At 41.4% G+C, this 21,303-nt stretch overlaps 1 protein-coding gene across 1 annotated transcript in view; it reads left to right on the top strand.

Moving 5' to 3' along the window:
• The first annotated feature begins 1,334 nt into the window (after positions 1–1,334).
• The window catches only part of LOC110509815 (astrotactin-2), a 457,880-nt gene continuing 437,911 nt past the window's right edge, over positions 1,335–21,303 (top strand). Inside the window, exon 1 of the mRNA XM_036967227.1 lies at positions 1,335–1,709. Coding sequence (XP_036823122.1) covers positions 1,379–1,709 — 331 coding nt within the window. The 5' untranslated portion in view covers positions 1,335–1,378. The remainder of the gene's footprint in view (positions 1,710–21,303) is intronic.

Here is a 21,303-nt window from a genome sequence, read left to right as displayed (position 1 = left end):
TTTTTGAGGTAGTCACCTGGAAGTAATTTCAATTAACAGGTGTGCCTTGTTAAAAGTTAAGTTGTGGAATTTATTTCCTTCTCAATGCGTTTGAGCCAATCAGTTGTGTTGTGACAAGGTGTGTGTGTTTGTGTGTGTGTGTGTGTGTGTGTGTGTGTGTGTGTGTGTGGTGGGGGGAGCTAGCCCTATTTGTAAAAGACCAAGTCCATATTATGGCAAGAACAGCTTAAATAAGCAAAGAGAAACGACAGTCCATCATTACTTTAAGACATGAAGGTCAGTCAATATGGAAAATTCCAAGAACTTTGAAAGTTTCTTGAAGTGCTGTCACAAAAACCATCAAGCGCGAAGATGAAACTGGGTCTCATGAGGACCGCCACAGGAATGGAAAAGCCAGAGTTACCTCTGCTGCAGAGGATAAATTCATTAGAGTTACCAGCCTCAGAAATGTCACCCCAAATAAATGCTTCACAGAGTTCAAGAAACAGACTTATCTCAACATCAACTGTTTAGAAGAGACTGTGTGAATCAGGTCTTCATGGTCGAATTGCTGCAAAGAACGCACAACTAAAGGACACCAATAAAAAGAAGAGACTTGCTTGGGCCAAGAAAAACGAGCAATGGACATTAGACCGGTGCAGCAATACACCATCCCATCTGGGTTGAGCTTAGTGGGACTATCATTTGTTTTTCAACAGGACAATGGCCAAACACACCTCCAGGCTGTGCAATTGCTATTTTTTACCAAGAAGGAGAGTGATGTAGTGCTGCATCAGATGACCTGGACTCCACAATCCTTTGACCTCAACCAAATTGAGATGGTTTGGGATGAGTCGGACCGCAGAGTGATGAGCTCAGCATAAACTCCTTCCTTCCAGGTGAAGCTGGATGAGAGAATGCCAAGAGTGTGCAAAGCTGTCATCAAGGCAATATGTGGCTATTTGAAGAATCTCAAATATAACATTTATTTAGATTTGTTTAACACTTTTTTTGGTTAGTACATGATTCCATATGTGTTATTTCATAGTTTTGATGTCTTCACTATTATTCTACAATGTAAAAAATAGGTAAAATAAAGAAAAACCCTTGAATGAGTAGTTGTTCTAAAACTTTTGACAGTACTGTATAGTCCAGTTTGTAACATTTTCTATAAAATGGGCTTTTAAATGATGTATGATTGCACGTAGTGAGCCTTGCATTTATGGATTTATGACCATTTGAATGTGGTTAAAATTCATATTATTACAGATCTGACTACACATGTGCTGCCGCCTCCTGGACAGACATGACTACCGTGCGCGTGCAGTGGCTGTAGTATAAACGAACAAGCAGTTTATGAGCCACACTCAAAGCTAGAGTACCGCGCAAAGGGATCGGGATGGCAAGGAGACTATCGCACCACGTCGTCCTCCTCCTGGGGCTCTTGCTGACAGGGACCGCTACAGTCCGGGCAAACAGAGGGGGAGCGATGCTTGAAGATGAGAGGGAGAAGGAAAACGACGAGAGCCATTGTGAAGTTAAAACCGTTACCGTTTCTACCCTTCCTGTACTCCGAGAGAATGAGTTCAGTTTCACCGGCGTTGGCTCAGGGAGCGTGGCCGGAGGAGGAGGGGAGTCCCGGCTCCTTTTATTCGTTAGAACAGACCTACCTGGAAGAATTTCCGTTATGGATGATCTCGACAACACCGCTCTCCCATACTTCACACTGGGTAAGAACATTGTAATGTTACTGTATGATCACTGTCCCCCATTACGCAACGATATCCGTTACCAGCTTTGAATTGGCTGGCATGTGCCTGGCCGGTGGTAGGTTATATTACCGAATTACATTATTTGTTTCCGTACATTCTCTTTAAATATTTATTCTACACTATGAAGCGTAATCTAAGGTTGAAAATAATGTCATCTTAACATGCAAACCCAAGCAGAGGCGTGTGGGCTAATCAAGGGGAAGAGCAAGTAAAACAGTGTTGCGAACTTATGCTGTACCTGGACACCACTCGTGTAATGAAAACGTAACAACCAAGTCAACACTGTACTCGTTTGCTGTACTCTCTCTCTCTCACACACACACACGCACACACACACACGCACACACGCACACACGCACGCACGCACGCACACACACACACACACACACACACACACACACACACTAATTAGGTCTCTCTTGTGTCCTATGACAAATTCTTACTGTGTCATATGCATGGCCTTAAGGATCCAGCAGTAAGGGAATGCATGGATTGCAATTTAGCCATGCAAATCCTCATGAAATTGGTATTTTGTCTTTTATCAACACATTATTCATAGCAAAGACTAGGACGAATGCAGTTTTGAAGGAGGTGTGATTAAGAAATGCATAATAATGTAAGATTGCTACAATGTCATCATTTTGTCATTGCAGTTTGTAAGAGTATGGGCGATGGCCCACATATGAGGTTGACTCTGCCTTGCATTGAATGAGTAGTGTTCCATTTCTGTCACTCTCTTTGGCTGCGCTTACACAGGCAGCCCAATTCAGATCATTTTTTTCACTAATTAGTCTTTTGATTAATCAGATCAGCTCTGAAAAATATCTGCTGTGAATTGGTCTGATGTGATTGGTCAAAATACCAAATAGTGGAAAAATGATCAGCATTCGGCTGCCTGTGTAAACGTAGCCTTTTTAGGATAGAAGTCTTGGACCATAGTTGTCAATCTTCAGGTCACATACACATAGTGAATCCTATAAGCCAAACATTAACACCTCCCACCCAATGAAATAATATTCACTGAGTGTACGAAATATTAGGAAGACCTTTCTAATACTGAGTTGCACCCCCTTTTGCCCTCAGAACGGTCTCAATTTTGGGGGGCTTGGACTCTACAATGTGTCGAAAGCATTCCACAGGGTTGCTGGCCCATGTTGACTCCAATCCTTCCCACAGTTGTGTCAATTTGGCTGGATGTCCTTTGGGTTGTTGACCGTTCCTGATACACACGGGAATCTGTTGAGCGTGAAAAAAACAGCAGGGTTGCAGTTCTTGACACACTCAAACCAGTGCACCTGGCACCTACTACAATACCCCGTTCAAAGGCACTTAAATATTTTGTCTTACCCTTTCACCCTCTGAAGGACACACATTCTCAATTGTCTCAAGGCTTAAAAATCCTTCTTTAACCCGTCTCCTTCCATTCATCTACACTGATTGAAGTGGATTTAACAAGCGACATCAATAAAGTGTCATAGCTTTCACCCGGATTCACCTGGTCAGTCTATGACTGTCGACTGTAGGCTGTGTTATTGCAATGTGAAAGCAAACAGCAAGGTTGTTTTATATTCACATTCAGAGGTAGTAGTCATTTATTGTATGTGTGTAGGGCAACAATCTGTGACAAACTGGTTGATATGTACAACAGTGCCCTACCAGAGAATCTCAAGCTGCATCCTGGCTCATAGGGAGATAAAAGATCAGCGATATAGGTTGGGGCTAAACCAAGCCTAGACTTAAATGTGATTAATAAAACATTTAAACACACACAGATTGATGCACACACACATTTAAATGTTTAATTATTCACATTCACGTCTAGTCTTGGTTTAGCCGCACCCTATATCTCTGATCTTTTTACCTCCCTCCCTACGAGCCAGGACACAGCATGAGATCCTGACAGGCCACTGTTGACCATTCCAAAGACTAGGTTAAAAACAAAAGGAGATCAGGCATTTTCCATTCGGGCCCCTAGAATTTGGAATGGTCTGCAAGAGGAGATCAGGTTTGCAGATTCAGTGCCTCTTTTTAAATCTCTGCTGAAGACACACTTTCATAAAGATGATTTTAATGTATGATAATTAGCTATATTTTTTTATCTTCCCTTTTCCTGTTCCTTTGTTTCTTTGTTAGTACTTTTATTTTAGGATTTGAAGCACTTTGTTACTTGTATTGAAAAGCACTACACAAATAAAGTTATTATTATTATTATTATTATTCCCTGTTTATGAATCATATGGGAGCTCATTTACCTGAAACAGAACTGTTCTGGTTCACACAATCGCAAGATTCATACCGTACATTTTTTACTTGAACCGTGCACAAAAATTGGATAGTATAGTAACCCGGATGTGTTGTGGAACATCTCTCTCTCTCTAACTTTCTCTCTCTCGCTCTCTCTCTCCCTCAACAACTATGTCAACATTAGTCACCATTTGCCCTCTCTCTGTCTCTTTCTGTTTCTCAGCAGCATTGAGACTGCAGACTAAACAGACTGCAGGGTCTGGAGCATAAGCTTGTAAATCGCTTTCTTTTCCCATTACGGACATGCATCGACTCGAGTTGGGACTCTGTGTCCTCCCATTCAGCCCACTAGCAAATTTGCTGCGCTCTCGCCATGACTGCTCTTTGTATAGGGGGAGGAGATGGATTTCGTCAGGTCTTGATTTAAGTTAGTACAGAAGCTCGATCACTGGGCTGCCTTGCTGCCTGGCTGGGACAGCCAAAGGGGACTCCAAGGTTATTTTTAGGAAATGTATAGTAACTGTATCCAAACTGACAGTTGATATCCACTTTCACAATGGTATGTCCAGGTTTTCATGTTGAACTAAAGGGCCCTTCTCAGTATGACAGTATGACAAGTCAACATGAAGATAGCCATACAGTACAGTGATATTTTGTGTCAACACTGTCCTTTTTCCCATGTGGTGGTATACCTTACAGTGTGTACTTTCTACAATAACAACAATTTGTTGACGCCACAGGATGATACCAAGCCTTAGGCCTTACTGCACACAGATGAACACAATATGAAACCCAGACAGAGACACAGATAGAGACATGGAGACACACACATACGCACACAACATAATAGTGAGACTCCACTCGGCCCCCTCAGTTTCCTTCTCTGTATTTGAATTTATCAGTGGAATATGGCGGTAGAAGGCAGCCCTAGAGACTGGAGGGGGAGTGTTTAACTGACCGGTCTGTCAGATACTCACCCCCCTGGCCACAGGGCCCAGTCATGATTTATTACCACAAGTGTCACTGAAAATGGATGAGCATAGAGGGCAGAGAGGAAAAAGGACAAAGTGGAATCCTTCCCTTTATTTTGTCTCCGAACATGATGTGTTCGAGCATGATTTGAAAGCAGGTCGACTCACCAGACGTATTTCATATGCAGCGACCACTGCTCTGCTCTGTGTTGGCCTCTGCAAGATGGTGCATATTGTTATGCTTGAGTGTTTTTGGTTAGATCTGTGTGTGGGTGTGTTTTTGTATGCAGTTTTAAGTTTCCTGCTCCGAATGAAAGGTTATGTTTAATTCACCTTATGTACTTCTTACTTGCAAATCCAGATGATGATTTCTACTCAATTTTAGAGATACTTGGATTCAAAGGAAATAAATGTGTTCAGTACTGTACTTGTCTGATTTCTTAAACACTTCATTACCAGCTAACCTTATAAAAAATTGAGGCACCTAGTGGAAGAGCAAAAGCTCAAATCGAATCTTCTCTGTCCATCGCCCATCCCAGACGACTGAGCAGTAGACAACTACACTGTTTCCTTTCCAGCACTCATCATGTTTCTGTATGCCATCTTATCACACTATTGGCTTGTCCTCGCCAGGCCTTTCCACTTTCCCATCCTCATCTCTCTCTCTCTCTCTCTCTCTCTCTCTCTCTCTTTCTTTTTTTTCTCTTTCTCTCTTTCTCTCTTTCATTCTTTCTCTCTTTCTCTCTCTCTCTTTATTTTTTTCTCTCTCTCTCTCCAGACAGCGTTACAGCTGTCTGGCAGATAGGAGATTGAAAGCAACAGTGGAGGGTAAGAGGAGGGAAAAAATAAATAGCCAAAACAAGTTGGCCCCAGAGGAGAGGTATATACCCTGTGGCCCAGAGTGCTGTACATCTCAATCACACATCAAGGTTTGAGCTGTGTACTGATGTGGGAGCAGTGAGGGGAGTTGAGAGGGTTGTTGGGGTAAGGGCACATCGTGGAGCTAAGATCGGATCTGCCATGAGTCCCTGGATTTGTTCCATTTTGGGTTTGTGATCAGAATGTTCTCCATCTGTAGCTTGGTGTTACTCATTGTCTTTGAAGATAAGAAAACATGTACAGTAGGGACAATGTCTTATGTCAGTCAAAGGATTAGCATTGCTTAACAATGACATTACCTATCAGCATCCCGGAGTCGCCTCTTCACTGTTGACGTTGAGACTGGTGTTTTGCGGGTACTATTTAATGAAGCTGCCAGTTGAGGACTTGTGAGGCATCTGTTTCTCAAACTAGACACTATAATGTACTTGCCCTCTTGCTCAGTTGTGCACCGGGGCCTCCCACTCCTCTTTCTATTCTGGTTAGGGACAGTTTGCGCTGTTCTGTGAAGGGAGTAGTACACGGTTTTGTACGAGATCTCCAGTTTCTTGGCAATTTCTCGAATGGAATAGCCTTGATTTCTCAGAACTAGAATAGACTGACGAGTTTCAGAAGAAAGCTCTTTGTTTCTGGCCATTTTGAGCCTGTAATCAAACCCACAAATGATGATGCTCCAGATACTCAACTAGTCTAAAGAAGGACCGTTTTATTGCTTCTTTAATCAGAGCAACAGTTTTCAGCTGTGCTATCATAATTGCAAAAGGGTTTTCTATTGATCAATTAGACTTTTAAAATGATAAAGTTGGATTAGCTAACACAACGTGCCATTCGAGCACAGGAGTGATGGTTGCTGATAATGGGCCTCTATACGCCTATGTAGATATTCCATAAAAAAATCAGCCGTTGCCAGCTACAATAGACACGTTCAACATATAGATTGTCTAGACTGTATTTCTGATCAATTTGATGTTATTTTAATGGACAAAAAGTGTTATTTTCTTTCAAAAACAAGGACTTTCTAAGTGACCCCAAACGTTTTGAATGGTAGTTTACACTGAAAATGATACTGTTGATTCTTCTTGTTGTCTTTTTGATTCATGGCTGAGTGTCAAAACACCGGTTTTATAATTCATAATAAATATGCTGAAATAAGTCATGATAGACCATTACATAAAAGTTACTCCCTATACACATGTCACACTTGTGTTCAGATAACTTGTCATTTTGATAAATTAGTACCGTATAAACTGCACATGCACCAGACTGGAATTGGTAAGCTTGTTCTACTGTAATCAGTAGCGCGTGCAAATTAATCACTCATATCGATATTGTATTGAAATCAATGTAATTGGGACAATAATTTACCTCTGTGAGAAAATATTTTTTTGTACAACGCCATCACGGAAATGGAAACGCTTTTTTGACTGGATATTTTCCCATGAATCACCACCTCACATTGGTTTCTAAATAGCGACAGGTGTTGGCTTTCATTTGAACGCTATCTTAACCGTCAAATCCATCAATTCATGTGAGGCCAGAGACGTTTATGGGAGGACCATCCAATTTTTTTCTTGCCACCGTGGTCTAAAAATGACAGCTGCGTTTTAAGTCCCACTGCGGACTGGCGCGTATGATAAAAAACACTGGATGTGTTTTAAGCAATCAATGTTGTGAGATTGTGATGACAATTATCTTTAATAATAACATCACTAATCTGAGGTAAAAATGATGTGTATTTCATGTAACTCTTGTGGGGTGAAAACAGGAGTCTGTGTAGTGTAGTAACACTTTCTGTCCACCATAGGTAAATTAGCGTAATATAACATAATTAAATATGTCAAACTAATTAGTATTTGAATATATTATGATAGTAAATGTAGCACACTCACACATTGTTACATCAGTGACATATATTTCTTCCTACTTTAACCATGGAGAGAGTTTAACACAATTTTACCAGTTGCTCTAGACTAGCGCGTCCATTGGGTCTGTGCAGCAGGCTAAATGTGACAGCTTTTCCCCCCCCTTACAACCGGTCAAAACTGATGTCATTTTGACATTTTGCACAGAAAATCGTTCCTGTTTCTTTTTTGCAGGATTATTTTTTCTCCCCAGTTCCTAAATGTCTTTGCTCTGCGATAGATGACAGAGAACACTTTACCGATGTCAACTAGATTGAAGCATTCATTCTATTGATCTATTACATTATTCTGTTGAGCAAGGGTTTCTTTAGTCTTCTAGGGCAACATATAATGAATGACAAAAGAGAAACGGCATGTATCTAATTAAGTTGACCAACAAATAGCCTACCAAAATGTCAGAGATTTTCTGCTGAAACATATCTAAATCACCATATAAAAATCCTGCCCCAAGCTGTCCAAAAATCGTTCTGCCGTCTTTGACTGTAGCCTTTCGCACATTTTCTATATTTGCTGGCTAGGGCTGGGTGCGGGCCTCAGATTTTCACTTCATCACATATAGTCGGGTGGTTGCGGATGGGTTATTAGCAATTGCGGGCGGGTGCGGGTGAAGAAACAGCTAACCCCTAGTACCTATAATTAGTCTCAAGGCTCAAGCTTGTAGTTAATGTGACAATTTAGCCAGGCTGTGACGTTTGGATGCATGTTGAGTAGAGCTACAATCATCACGGGTTGCAGACCACAATTCCTTCTTGATGCCTTGGCTGAAGCCATCGCTTAGCCGATGACATTAGCGATGGCTTCAGTCAAGTCATCATGAAGGAATTGTGGTCAGCTTGTGTTGGTAATGGAGTGTGTTACAGGTGGTGTCACTGGCCAGTTGTGGTTGGCGTTCAAATCTGGAATCAGCTGGTTCTTTAGGCTATGTTGCAGTGTTTGTTGTTGGCACCATTGTACCATCTCATCACATGTTGGTAGCAGTCTTAGTTTTCTAATCTTGTATTGTACCTCAAACTGTTGTTCCTTCCTTTCTCTGTCCATCTATCAAAAAAAATGATCTGCATTGATCTGACATTTATCTTGAAATCAGCTATTTGTCAGATGTCTATAATAGCTTAATAGCTTAACAGTAGGGAAAGCTTAAATGTTCTCTATGTGTACAGAGGCGCCAAGCAAACCCTATCTGAATGTCATCTAAAACATTGTGCTCATCTCTGAGTTGTTTTAATTGCACTTGTCCAATGAGTACTGAGTGTGCTATGTCAATGTACAGATTGAGTTCCTTTGTTCCAGTGTCCCTGCTTTCAACTGTTTTACAGTTGTGTTGCATTGCTCATGTGTTTGCTGCTGACAAGATGTCTATTTGCTGTTGGGTAATCTGACTGGAGAAAAACAAATGAGTCAATGTGCAAATGGGATAAAATTGCTAGCTATTTCTGCATTTAGATTAGCATAAAATGAGTTTGAAATACTGCTTTGTGTGACTGAGGCCAGAATTCAGTCGTAACATATTGAGATATGGTGTAGGAGTAGACTTTGTAGGAGTAGAGAATATTTTTTTCCCCTTTCATCACCAGTCAGTTGCTGCGCAGCTAAAACTTAGTTCCACATCCACATCCAATCATATGTCTGTCAGAAAATATGTAACGGACACTCAATCACATTAGACATACAGTATAAACTCACACTAATGATAGGCTATAGAATGAGAAGTACTGTATAGGCTAGAACTAATGATAGGTTGCCTGTGTACTAATCAGGTACCATTGTGCCCATCTGTATTTCACAAAGAGATGCTCTTCTCAGTCCTTGCTCTGAATGCTTCCAGAGGTTCAGTGACAGCCCCAGGGATGGAGCAGTATAGATCGTCTTCCTGTCTCCTCCTATCTTGTTTTTGTTTGGTGTCAATTGAAACCAGGAGTCCATGTTATTATCTTGACATCAACAGAGAAATAAAAGGCGAACCAATCTTTCTTCTCCTCCCTCGCTGGATGAGTCCAATACTGACAGTCAGTCCTTTGATAGATTTCTGTTGGGCTTTGTTGCCGCTGTAATCGTCTCCCTCCAAGACCCGATCGGTTTCACGCTTCTGTTTTTATGGCCAACTTTCAGATTCACAGTAAGTAACTAATCTTTTTCACTTCTTACTCTGGATTATTTCAGAAACAGGCAGAGTGGTGCATCTACTCTATCGGAGTGTATTCTATGAACCAATTCCCCAAAGACGTATAAACGTTCTATATACATTTTATAGAGCTGTGCAGTCTGTGGTAAGTAAATACATATTAACATGACACTGATTTATACAAGTCATTCAATTTAGTTACTCAGCTTCCTCTTTGGTCTGTTCTGGTGTACCCTGTCACCCAATGTGGTGACTTCCTAATGGAAGCCCTCTTAAGACAAACACATTTTGGTAGTAGAAGCCAAGGGATAAGGACATGGTGTGGAGTAGAGGGGGGAAGGCGATGTGCTGGGCTGAATTCTGTCACTCTGTAGAGTGTCCGTCCTCAAACAAGATGTTGAATAATTGAATAGTTTAAATTGTACTGTGTTTTGAATTTCCTCTAAAGTACTCTCACTGCTGCAATGACAATTTGATTTGGGATATGACAAAACACTGCTTTTGAGATAACAAAAGACAAACCTGAGTGGGAGACAGAGAGCAGAGTACGGAGAGGGGTTCGGGGCTTTTGGGGGTGGGGTTCAGAACGTAAAAGGTAAAAGGATAAAAAATTATGAAAACGCAATTAACAGTAAAACCGAGGATTAACAGGTCCTCATTTCATTACTTGGGAGGTTTATAAATGAATGGCAATATGTGGCTTCGGCGCAAAGTCATCTAAGAATTTGATTGACCATGGCACAGATTGAAGCCTGCACTAGAAATGTACAGTACTATTAAACCCACTGACTTGTCCTCCATCGATGCCATTTGATTAGGATTATTGCTTTCTTATTCCTATAATGCTTTGTATATTTATTTCACCCAAAAACAGTCCTTGGCAGGCAGATTGAATTGCCAGTTGTCTGCAGCTTGGAAAAATGTGATATGCATGACTGTGTCAGGTGATTGAGTTTTAACGAAGTCAACTTCATTTGTGTCTGCTCTCCTCGCCTCCTTTGCCCTAGACCTGATGCTCTGGCATGTTGATAAAGCCAAACTGGAATGCTGGGGGTAAAATGCCCCCTAGTCTCCTAGTAGCCCTTCTATAGCTGAAATATATAAGGCCTGTCGGACATGATAAACTGGCAATAAAAGACCAGAGCTGGAGACAGAGAAAGAGACAGCCCCTGCTATAACACATCCATCCGGCTTTGGCAGGGGAAGCGGACACCTCTGCCAGTCTGCAGCCGTCCCTCCGTCCCCCTGCTGATGCCCGGCCTGCAGTGTTTCCTGTGCCCCTCTGCCTGGGAGTCGAATGTCCTCACAGATTGCTGTGTCAGTGGCACCTCGCCACATGCCGTCATCACAAGCTGCTTCTTCTAAACAGCAGAGCGTGCCACTCTTTCTTTTATATTGTCAGTTTTTCAAATGTTAATGGCAACGTTCCTCTGTAATCACAGTGCCTTCAGAAAATATTCATACCCCTTGACTTATTCCGCATTTTGATGTGTTGCAGCCTGAATTCAAAATGGATTAAATATATATTTTTTTCTGTCACCCATCTAAACACAACACCCCATATTGACAAAGTGAACATTTATTTGATTTTCTTTTGCAAGTGTATTGAAAATGAAATGCACAAGTATTCATACAGCTGAGTCAATAGTTTGTAGAAGCACCTTTGGCAGCAATTACAGCCGTGAGTCTTTCTGGGTAAGTCTCTAAGAGCTTTGCACACCTGGATTTTACAATATTTTCACATTGTTATTTTTGAAATTGTTCAAGCTGTGTCAAGTTGATTATTGATCATTGCTAGACAACCATTTTCAAGTCTTGCCATACATTTTCAAGCTGACTTAAGTCAAAACTGTAGCTAGGCGACTCAAGAACATTCCATGTAATCTTGGTAAGCAACTCTTGGCAAGCGGCCGCAGTCATACCCCTTTGAAGAGGGGTATGACTGCGGCCGCTTTCCAATCTTTCTGGGACGATATCTGGGACAATACGAAAGAGAGGTTGAACAGATTTGTAATAGGGGTTGCGACAATGGCGGCGGATCATTTTAGGAAGAGAGCGTCCAGATTGTCTAGCCCAGCTGATTTGTAGAGATCCAGATTTCAGGACGTCAGCTGTCTGGATTTGAGTGTTGGAGAAGCGAGGGGGGGGGGGGGGGGGGGGGGGCTTGGGCCAGTTGCTGCAGGGGGTGCAGAGCTGTTGGCCGAGGTTGGGGTAGCCAGGGGGAAAGCGTGGCCAGCCGTAGGGAAATGCTTATTGAAATTCTCGATTATTGTAGATTTATCGGTGGTGACAATGTTTCCTAGCCTCAGTGCAGTGGGCAGCTGAGAGGAGGTGCTCTTATTCTCAATGGACTTTACAGTGTCCCAGAACGTTTTGGAATTAGTGCTGAAGGGTGCAAATTTCTGTTTGAAAAAGCTAGCCTTTGCTTTCCTAACTGACTGTGTATATTGGTTCCTGACTTCCTTGAAAAGTTGCATATCGCAGGGACTAATCGAAGCGAGTGCAGTGCACCAAAATACGTTTTTGTGCTGGTCAAGGGCAGTCAAGTCTGGAGTGAACCAAGGGTTATATCTGTTCTTACTTCTACATTTTTTGAGGGACATGCTTATTTAAGATGGTGAGGAAGGCACTTTTGAAGAACCACCAGGCATCCTCTACTGACGGGATGAGGTCAATATCCCTCCAGGATACCCGGGCCAGGTCGATTAGAAAGGCCTGCTCGCTGAAGTGTTTTAGGGAGCTTTTGACAGTGATGAGGGGTGGTCGACCCATAACGGATGCTGGAAATGAGGCAGTGATCGCTGAGATCCTGGTTGAAAACAGCAGATGTGTATTTAGAGGGCAAGTTGGTCAGGACAATATCATTGAGGGTGCCCATGTTTACGGATTTGGGGTTGTACCTGGTGGGGGATACTGTCACGGATCCCTCTGGAACTTTCATCATGCACACCTGTCCCCTATTCCCACTGATTAGTACTTGTATAAGTGTGCCCTTTGGTTTCTTTTGTCTGTCGATTATTGTTATCATGTCCGTTGGTGCATGTGAGTAACTGTGCTGTGTGTTTTGGCTTTCGTGCCATTGTGAATTGCGCAAATGATTATGGGTCTCGTCCCATGTGTTAATCATTGTGCGCGTGTGTTATTTATTCAAGGTACTCCTCGCTCTTTTGTTTGGGTTTCAACCCTGTGTTTTTGTTACGTGTTTGTTTGGTCTTTGTCCCTGTGCCTTTACACGGCACGCCGTAATTTGGGCTTAATAAAAAAAACTATTACACATTCCTGCGTCTGTCTCCCGAATCTCTTCATACCCACGTGACAGAATAATCAACCATTAAGGGAGACAGCGGGAATGGCCCGTCAGACGACGCTGCGACTGGTCCGTCTGGCAGTGCCGCACCTTCGGTAGCTGCAACTGGCCCGTCCGACGCTGCCACAACCGGTTTGTCCGACGGTACTGCTACTGGTCCATCCGCCGTCACCGCAACTTCGGCAGCCAGCGGCGACTGCCCATCCGATGACGACGCAACTTCGGCAGCTGCATCGGGTTCTGATCGACCCGGGGGGGGGGGGGGGTGCTATCACGGATCCCTCTGGAACTCTCATTATGCACACCTGTCCCCTATTCCCATTGATTAGTACTTGTATAAGTGTGTCCTTTGGTTTCCATTGGGCTGTCGAATATTGTTACATTGTCCATTGGTGCGTGTGAGTACCTGTGCTGTGTGTTTTGGCTTTCGTGCCATTGTGGATTGCGCAGATGATTACGGGTCTCGTCTGGTGTGTTAATTATTGTGCGCGTGTGTTATTTATACTCATCGCTCTTTTGTTTGGGTTTCTACCCTGTGTTTTGTTACATGTTTGTTTGGTCTTCGTTCCCGTGCCTTTACACCGCATGCCGTAATTTGGGCTTAATAAAAAAAACTGTTACGCATTCCTGCGCCTGTCTCCCGAATCATTTATGCCAGCGTGACAATAACAAATGGGTTGAATACTTCTTGACTCAAGACATTTTAGCTTTACATTTTCAACAAACAAAATTCCAGTGACACAATCTCAATTTATTAAATGTTTAATTTATGCTGTAACACAACAACATTTGGAAAAAGAAAAGGGGTATGAATACTTTCTGAAGGCATTGTATATACATACTATTTTGTTTCCTATAGGATTTTTTTGAAGTATGCTACTCTCATCTAAGGCATTTCATTTTCAGCCTATGAAAAAAAAATGGTATTTTATTCTGTTTGAGTCTTTTTTTGGTTCTTAGAGTAGCTTTCATTTCTCTGAAAAGCCAATGGCACCAGGAAAAAAAGGCCAATCCAACTTTACAGGATTAGGAGGAAATGAGAAATTAAAGTGGAATAGCGCTTTGCCAAAAGCAATAATCTTACATAACACCATTTCAGATGATTACTTTTACAATTACATATAGATTCACAGATTTTTCTTTCTCCCGTTTGCAATTACATATAGCCTGCTATTCGGCTTCAATACTGAACATATTCTGTCATTTTTTTAAATAAAGCCCATTAGATAAGCATAAGATCCAATATGTTTCCAGCATCCAGTATTTTCCTAGTTTATTGTTGTCATAGACGATAATAATCCTAATCCTTTTGAAGTTAGATTTTGTCTAGACAACAAAGTAACCACGAATAAACACATACATTTCGGATAGAGCATACACTGTATTAGTACACCATCAGCTTCACCACACCATAAGTATGGACAGTTAGCTAGACAATGTATCATGTTGAATAAAGTATGGGCTTTCCACCAGAGTCAAAGGCACAGTGGAATCAATGGTCTCTCAGTGGCTGACTCACTCAGTTAGATCATCACCTCCATCTCTGGCATCAAAGTTACCAAACGGCCAGCAAACTTCTTCCGCCGGGCTGCCAGGCCCCGGTCGCTACAGCACGGCCAGGATGAAAGACTGTGCATCATTCTGTTTTTAGGCTCCAGTTGCTTTTTCGCTTTTCTGATTTTCTGTGCACTCCGTTTGAAGGTGACCTCTATCTGTAGCTCTATTTTAGCTTCACGTCCTCCTCCTTTAATTTTATACTGCCTCGATGTGTGCTGTATACTAGAGTAAAAGTATGATTCAGAGGGACAAAGTGTATTTTTTTAAACAAAATTTCCCCTTGACTCTTCATTTTTGCGTGTATCGCAATTGCAAGATTAAATGGTTACACTTTATACATGTTTTATCTAACAGAGCTTAATTAATTAAACTTGGTAAGAATTTACATTGGCTTTTAGACAAGCACTGAGTCAAGAATCTCAAATGTGATTCATAATTTAATTTGATCAGTGTCTTGGCTTAGATACATTTTGGTTTATTTATGAAAAATGTGTTCTGAAAAATGGAAAAAGGAGGCATTGTCTAAATAAGCCCTTGACAAAAAGATGTTTAAGAACCTTAACATTTGATTCCCTACAGAATTCCCATCACACCTTGGAGCGCAGCCACCACAACACATTCTCCCTATGATCACGGATCCCACCGACACACCTAAACCTTTTATCTATGCTTGTGTATTTCACAAAGACTTCCATTCTCCATTTTCTCATGCATCATTCTCTACCTACCCCCAGATCTTTGTACCCTGGCCTGCCTCATAACTTTCTATTTCAATTACCCAAAAACAACTAAGATGTTGTTTGTATTATTGTCAGATACACCAGATAGGTGCAATGAAATGTTTTTTTTTACAGGGTTTTACAGGGTCAGCCATAGTAGTACGGCACTCCTGGAGCAAATTAGGGTTAAGTTCCTTGCTCAAGGGCACATCGACAGATTTATCACCTTGTCAGCTCTAACCACCAGGCAACCTGCCGCCCTAAGATTCAAACAGTGAACTACCTAAAACCTCACTAATTTGAAATGAAACAGAGAACAAAGGATAGCTAAGAGGCATGAAATTAGATTCACATCAGCATTCCTTTCACACCTTGGAGCAAAGACAGCGCCATGCGGTGAGGTACCGAGGTGTTTAAGAAAGTTCACAACCTTCGAAGCGTTTCAACAGTGCTATTTTACAGACTCCCCATTTCTATTTCCGCACTCACAATATGTTTCTGTCAGATTCCATCTTTACTGTAATTCAACACAGCCAACACTACTGTAAAGAGTCCCACCAAACATGCAGTTCTGATAAGCCTTGAGGGAAATTGGCAGTTCGACCCCAAACACGAGTTATACGTTATCTCTTATTCAGTCGCATTAGTATGCTATAAACTCACTCAATCTGTCTGTCTGTCTCTGTCTGTCTGTCTGTCTGTCTGTCTGTCTGTCTGTCTGTCTGTCTGTCTTTCTCTCTCGCTCTCTTTCTTTCTCCCATTCTGAAGCTCAGCGCACACACACACACACACACACACACACACACACACACACACACACACGACACTCTCCCGTTTGGCAGGTATTGTGTCTGCCTCTGGATAAGCTGGGATCCTGCACTAATTATCCCGTAGAAGAAGTGTTTTAGTGCAAAGCCATGTAATACCCAAGTCCTTTAGGTCACACGTGTTTAGAGTGGGCTAAGAACCGTGTCAAGGTGAGTGACGGTATCATGCATAGCATGGATTTACAGCTCTCTGTGTGTGTGTGTGTGCGTGCGTGCGTGTGTGTGTTGCTGAGGTTAAGAATATAGATTGGTGATAGAAACGGCTGTGTTTCTTTTTAGGTTCATGCATATTTATCACGCTTATCCTTCATCAAGCACTCTATTGTGTCGAGGGGTGTCATGTTTGTGAGTAATATGTATACAGGGCATGGTGGAAGCTGTACACAAACACACAAAACAATAGGTAGGACATGAGTTTTGAGTAAATTATGATTTTGTGTAATATCTAAAACATACTGCGTTGATGCAAGCGCATGCATGCAGACATGCAGACAATCATACGTCGTCATATTCTCTCATATTTCTCATCTCTCACACACTTGGGAGGCAAAAACAACATTGTTTTTCTCCATCTGGCTTGTCGTTTTGCCCAATGATTTATATATACACTATATATACACTAGATGACTAGAAGCCACCGTGCCTCCATTTTGGCACTCTCCGACCATGGTGGCACTCTCCGACCATGCCTACATTTGTTTTTGCCACATTAATTCTGTTACATAAATGTTAATGCATACTTTTAAATGAGCTAAACATAAAATAAAATAAACATTTTCCTTGAAGTATACTTTTTTAGAAAATACTAATGTTACTGTCCCCACTACAACAACAAAAATACTTAAATACATGTAATTTTGTCCATGAAACATTTGAATGAAATACTGTCAAATTCCATTCATTTCTATGGAGGACTGCTTTTCTGATAAGTGTCGATATGGCCGACCGGTGGCTTCAAAGCATCTCCATGGCCAAAACATAGTATCTGCAATCCAGGGTTTGTACTGTATACATCATTGGTTTTACCCAATAAAGATACTGGAGAAATAAATATTATCTGCAGTATTTAGTGTGCTTTGCAAGGGCAGAAAAATACATTCCAACAGGAACAGTAAGCCAACTGGGCTCAATTAAACAGTTATTTCCTGCTTCTCTCGCCCTGAATTGCCCAGTTTGTAAAGGGTTTTGGCCCAGTTGCGGCGTTGTTGCGACCACTGGCTATTTTGGCTCTGTCGTCCTAACAGGTGTCTTTGTGTACTAAAATCCCCATGGCGAGAACATCTGTGACTTAGATAGTGAGGAGAACAGTGTTCTTCTCCCAGTCCTACTGCTAGAGGGTCTTTAGCTGCAGTCCTCCTGCTAGAGGGTCTTTAACTGCAGTCCTCCTGCTAGAGGGTCTTTAACTGCAGTCCTCCTGCTAGAGGGTCTTTAACTGCAGTCCTCCTGCTAGAGGGTCTTTAACTGCAGTCCTCCTGCTAGAGGGTCTTTAGCTGCAGTCCTACTGCTAGAGGGTCTTTAGCTGCAGTCCTACTGCTAGAGGGTCTTTAGCTGCATATTTGTTTGCGAAGACAGGCAAATAAATATTTGATGTCAAGATGGAGATGAATCATCATGTAATGTAAGTGATAATGAATTGATGTGAGTTAGTCAAACATTAGGTTCACAGAACAACATGGCATCCAAGGCAACTTGGCAGGTTCTCATTCAAAAACAAAAAGACCCCACCTCCCACGCATATCAAATCCTACCTGTGGCGAGACGAACTGAGGCTGAAGCAGAACCATGTGGTAATCGCGTCATAGGCATGCAATCGCACGGTGACCCAGAGCTATGAACCAGAGCAGGAACTGTTATGATCAGAAAGTAGCAGAATTCACCACCATTCAATTACTATTCAGGTGAAAAGAAGGAGTGAAGACTGGAGGAATATTAGACTTGCTGCTCTAATTCCTAGCTACTAGGTAACAAAATGCTAGTGGCATCAGCACACAGCAGAGAGCAATTTGGTCTGATTGTTGTTATCCATGAGGGCTAGCTAGTGGACACAATCAAGCAGTACATTTTGTTTTATTTTTTGCATCTTGGCTTAATGAGGGAGTGGTGGAAATGTGGAGGCTGTTAACAGGTTTCAATGACTGGCAGACATGTTCATGTGGATTGTCCTCTCTGACCATAATTACTTTTGTATTCTCATTTTTCTGACAGCCTTGACGTTAAACTGACATTATTATACTGACCCAAACAATGGCAATACCGTGATAATGGCTACGCACTCATATGCAGGAATGCATATATTTGATGTAAATACTTAGTTAATGACATTCACTACAGCATGTCTTATTAATGGAAATTATTTTGAAAGATAGGTATTGTCAATAATACTGACATTGAGGAAAATATGTTATCTCTAGCCCATTCCTAGTGTAGCATGCTGTGAATATACTACACTGTTGCCCATATAAGCTTCTGTTAACATTGAACGTGCAGCGGGGTCACAGTCAGCATATTTCCCCAGGATGAATAACCTATTTGCTAATGAGCTCCTTTCATACATAACGTGATTGTAAGCCGATCCAGAGCTTCCTCAATGTCCTTTTAGCCCACATCATTTTTTTCTCCCATTCATCATTTCCTGTAACATTCTTTATGTGCTTTGAATTAAAATGGCTGAATGTACTGTAGTAAGCGTGATATGTTGAATTTAGGTACAGTAAGACTGATAACGCCTGGACTTCAAGGACACAGAAATACCATGGAAAATAACAGCTGAACGAGATGTCAAATATAGAATAAAATATGTTTCTTTCAGACTTTGATAAAAACCAGTTATAAAATAATTTACTTTTACCTCAAATATCCTTGCATCCTTTTATTGAGCCATTAGCCAGCAGTAATATACACACACATGAGAACCCAAGACAAACAGAAACAAGCTCTATAGTTATTTTCACAGGTGGTTGTACAACATGTACAGTGTCTCCTGCACATTAGCACCCAGCAAACGTGTGAGCACTCTTCCGTAGCATGAGCACAATCAGTGCTGTTAACTGTGTAATGATCATGGGTTAATACACAGAATTAAGGAGACAATTCGTAATGGCAGTCTCGAGTGATCATCACTTAGTTAGGCTGTTAAGCAGATGACAGAGTCAGAAACAAAAATATGGAGAGAAAAGAGATAAGCAAAAGAGGAAGCCTAACTACCTTGTGACTGACTGGCAAGGCTATTAAGTCTTTGCTTCTTTACCAAAAATATTTAACCCTATGTATGCTGACTGTGTAAGGAAAGTGTTCCCTTTTGCTGACCTATAAAGTAGGTCTTGTGAAGAACACAATCAGTCTTATTCCGACAACTTTTGCATTGATTCCGATAAGAGAACACCTTTTGGCTTATCCAGCACACAGACAATAGCCTGCATCGTTCTGCTCTGTGTCCTTTCCTGTTTCCTCAGTGCTGTACTGGAACTGTGGGATCTTTGTCCCCTAATTGTCACTCTCCCTTAAGCTTGCACTCTCTTCCAATTGGTTTCACTACATATTTTACACCTGAGCTGTGAGATCTTGTGCTCTCGACCAATATACTGTAGAGCCCTCAAACTCAACTCTGGACCTCGAAGCCAGTTCCTCTGCGTTTTTTCATTGTTCTACTCTAATCAGGGACTGATTTAGACCTGGGATATCAGTTGGGTTAAATTACCGTAATGATCAGGTAGAACAGAAAACCAGCAGGCTCCGGACCTTGTAGGGTAAGAGTAGAAAACCCCTGCTGTAGAGTAACAGAGACACAGGGGTACTGCAACATGGGCTGTAATGAAGGAGACTAGCATGCTGTGTAGATGCTGTATTATTCAGCCTGTCTGCATCTAGATTATTTGTCATAGACCTCTGCAGTATTGTTAGTGTACAGTACTAATGTCATGTTTCACATTATTATGTTCTATCAGGGACTGGCACACTATGGCCTTATGCACTGATATATAAGCACTGTGACTTCAGAAAGTATTCATACCCCTTGGCTTATTCCACGTTTTGTTGTGTTACAGCCTGATTTCAAAATGGATTAAATATATATTTTTTCTCTCACCCATCTACACACAATACCCCATAATGACAAAGTGAAATCATGTTTTTTGAAGTTTTTGCACAAATATCTAATTTTACATGAGTAATCACACCCCTAAGGCACCTTTGGTGGTGATTAAAGCTTTGTGTCGTCTTGGGTATGTCTGTATCAGCTTTGCACATCTATATTTGGGACTTTTCTCAGATTCTTCCTTGCAGATTTTCTCAAGCTCTGTTAAGTTAGATGGGGAGCTGCGGTGAACAGCAATCTTCAAGTCTTTCCACTAGAGGTCTGACCGATTATGATTCTTCAACACCGATACCGATTATTGGAGGACCAAAAAGGCGATACCGATTAATCGGCCGATTATTTTTGATTTATTTGTAATAAATGACAATTACAACAATACTGAATGAACAATGACCACTTTTATGTTAACTTAATATAATACATAAATAAAATCAATTTGGTCTCAAATAAATAATGAAACATGTTCAATTGGGTTTAAATAATGCAAAAACAAAGTGTTGGAGATGAAAGTAAAAGTGCAATATGTGCCATGTAAGAAAGCCTTGCTCAGAACATGAGAACATATGAAAGCTGGTGGTTCCTTTTAACATGAGTCTTCAATATTCCCAGTTAAGAAGTTTTAGGTTGTAGTTATTATAGGAATTATAGGACTATTTCTCTCTATACCATTTGTATTTCATATACCTTTGACTATTGGATGTTCTTATAGGCACTTTAGTTTTGCCAGGCTAATCTTGGGAGTTGATAGGCTTGAAGTCATAAATAGCGCTGTGCATCCCACCATTGCTAAGAGCTGCTGTTTGAATGAATGCTTACGAGCCTGCTGCTGCCTACCACCGCTCAATCAGACTGCTCTATCAAATATCAAATCATATACTTAATTATAATAAACACACAGAAATATGAGCATT

Source organism: Oncorhynchus mykiss, chromosome Y (assembly GCF_013265735.2).
Source record: "Oncorhynchus mykiss isolate Arlee chromosome Y, USDA_OmykA_1.1, whole genome shotgun sequence".
NCBI classification, from domain to species: domain Eukaryota; kingdom Metazoa; phylum Chordata; class Actinopteri; order Salmoniformes; family Salmonidae; genus Oncorhynchus; species Oncorhynchus mykiss.
The sequence above is the reverse complement of the archived record's forward strand: the minus strand, read 5'-3'. Positions and strand labels throughout refer to the sequence as shown.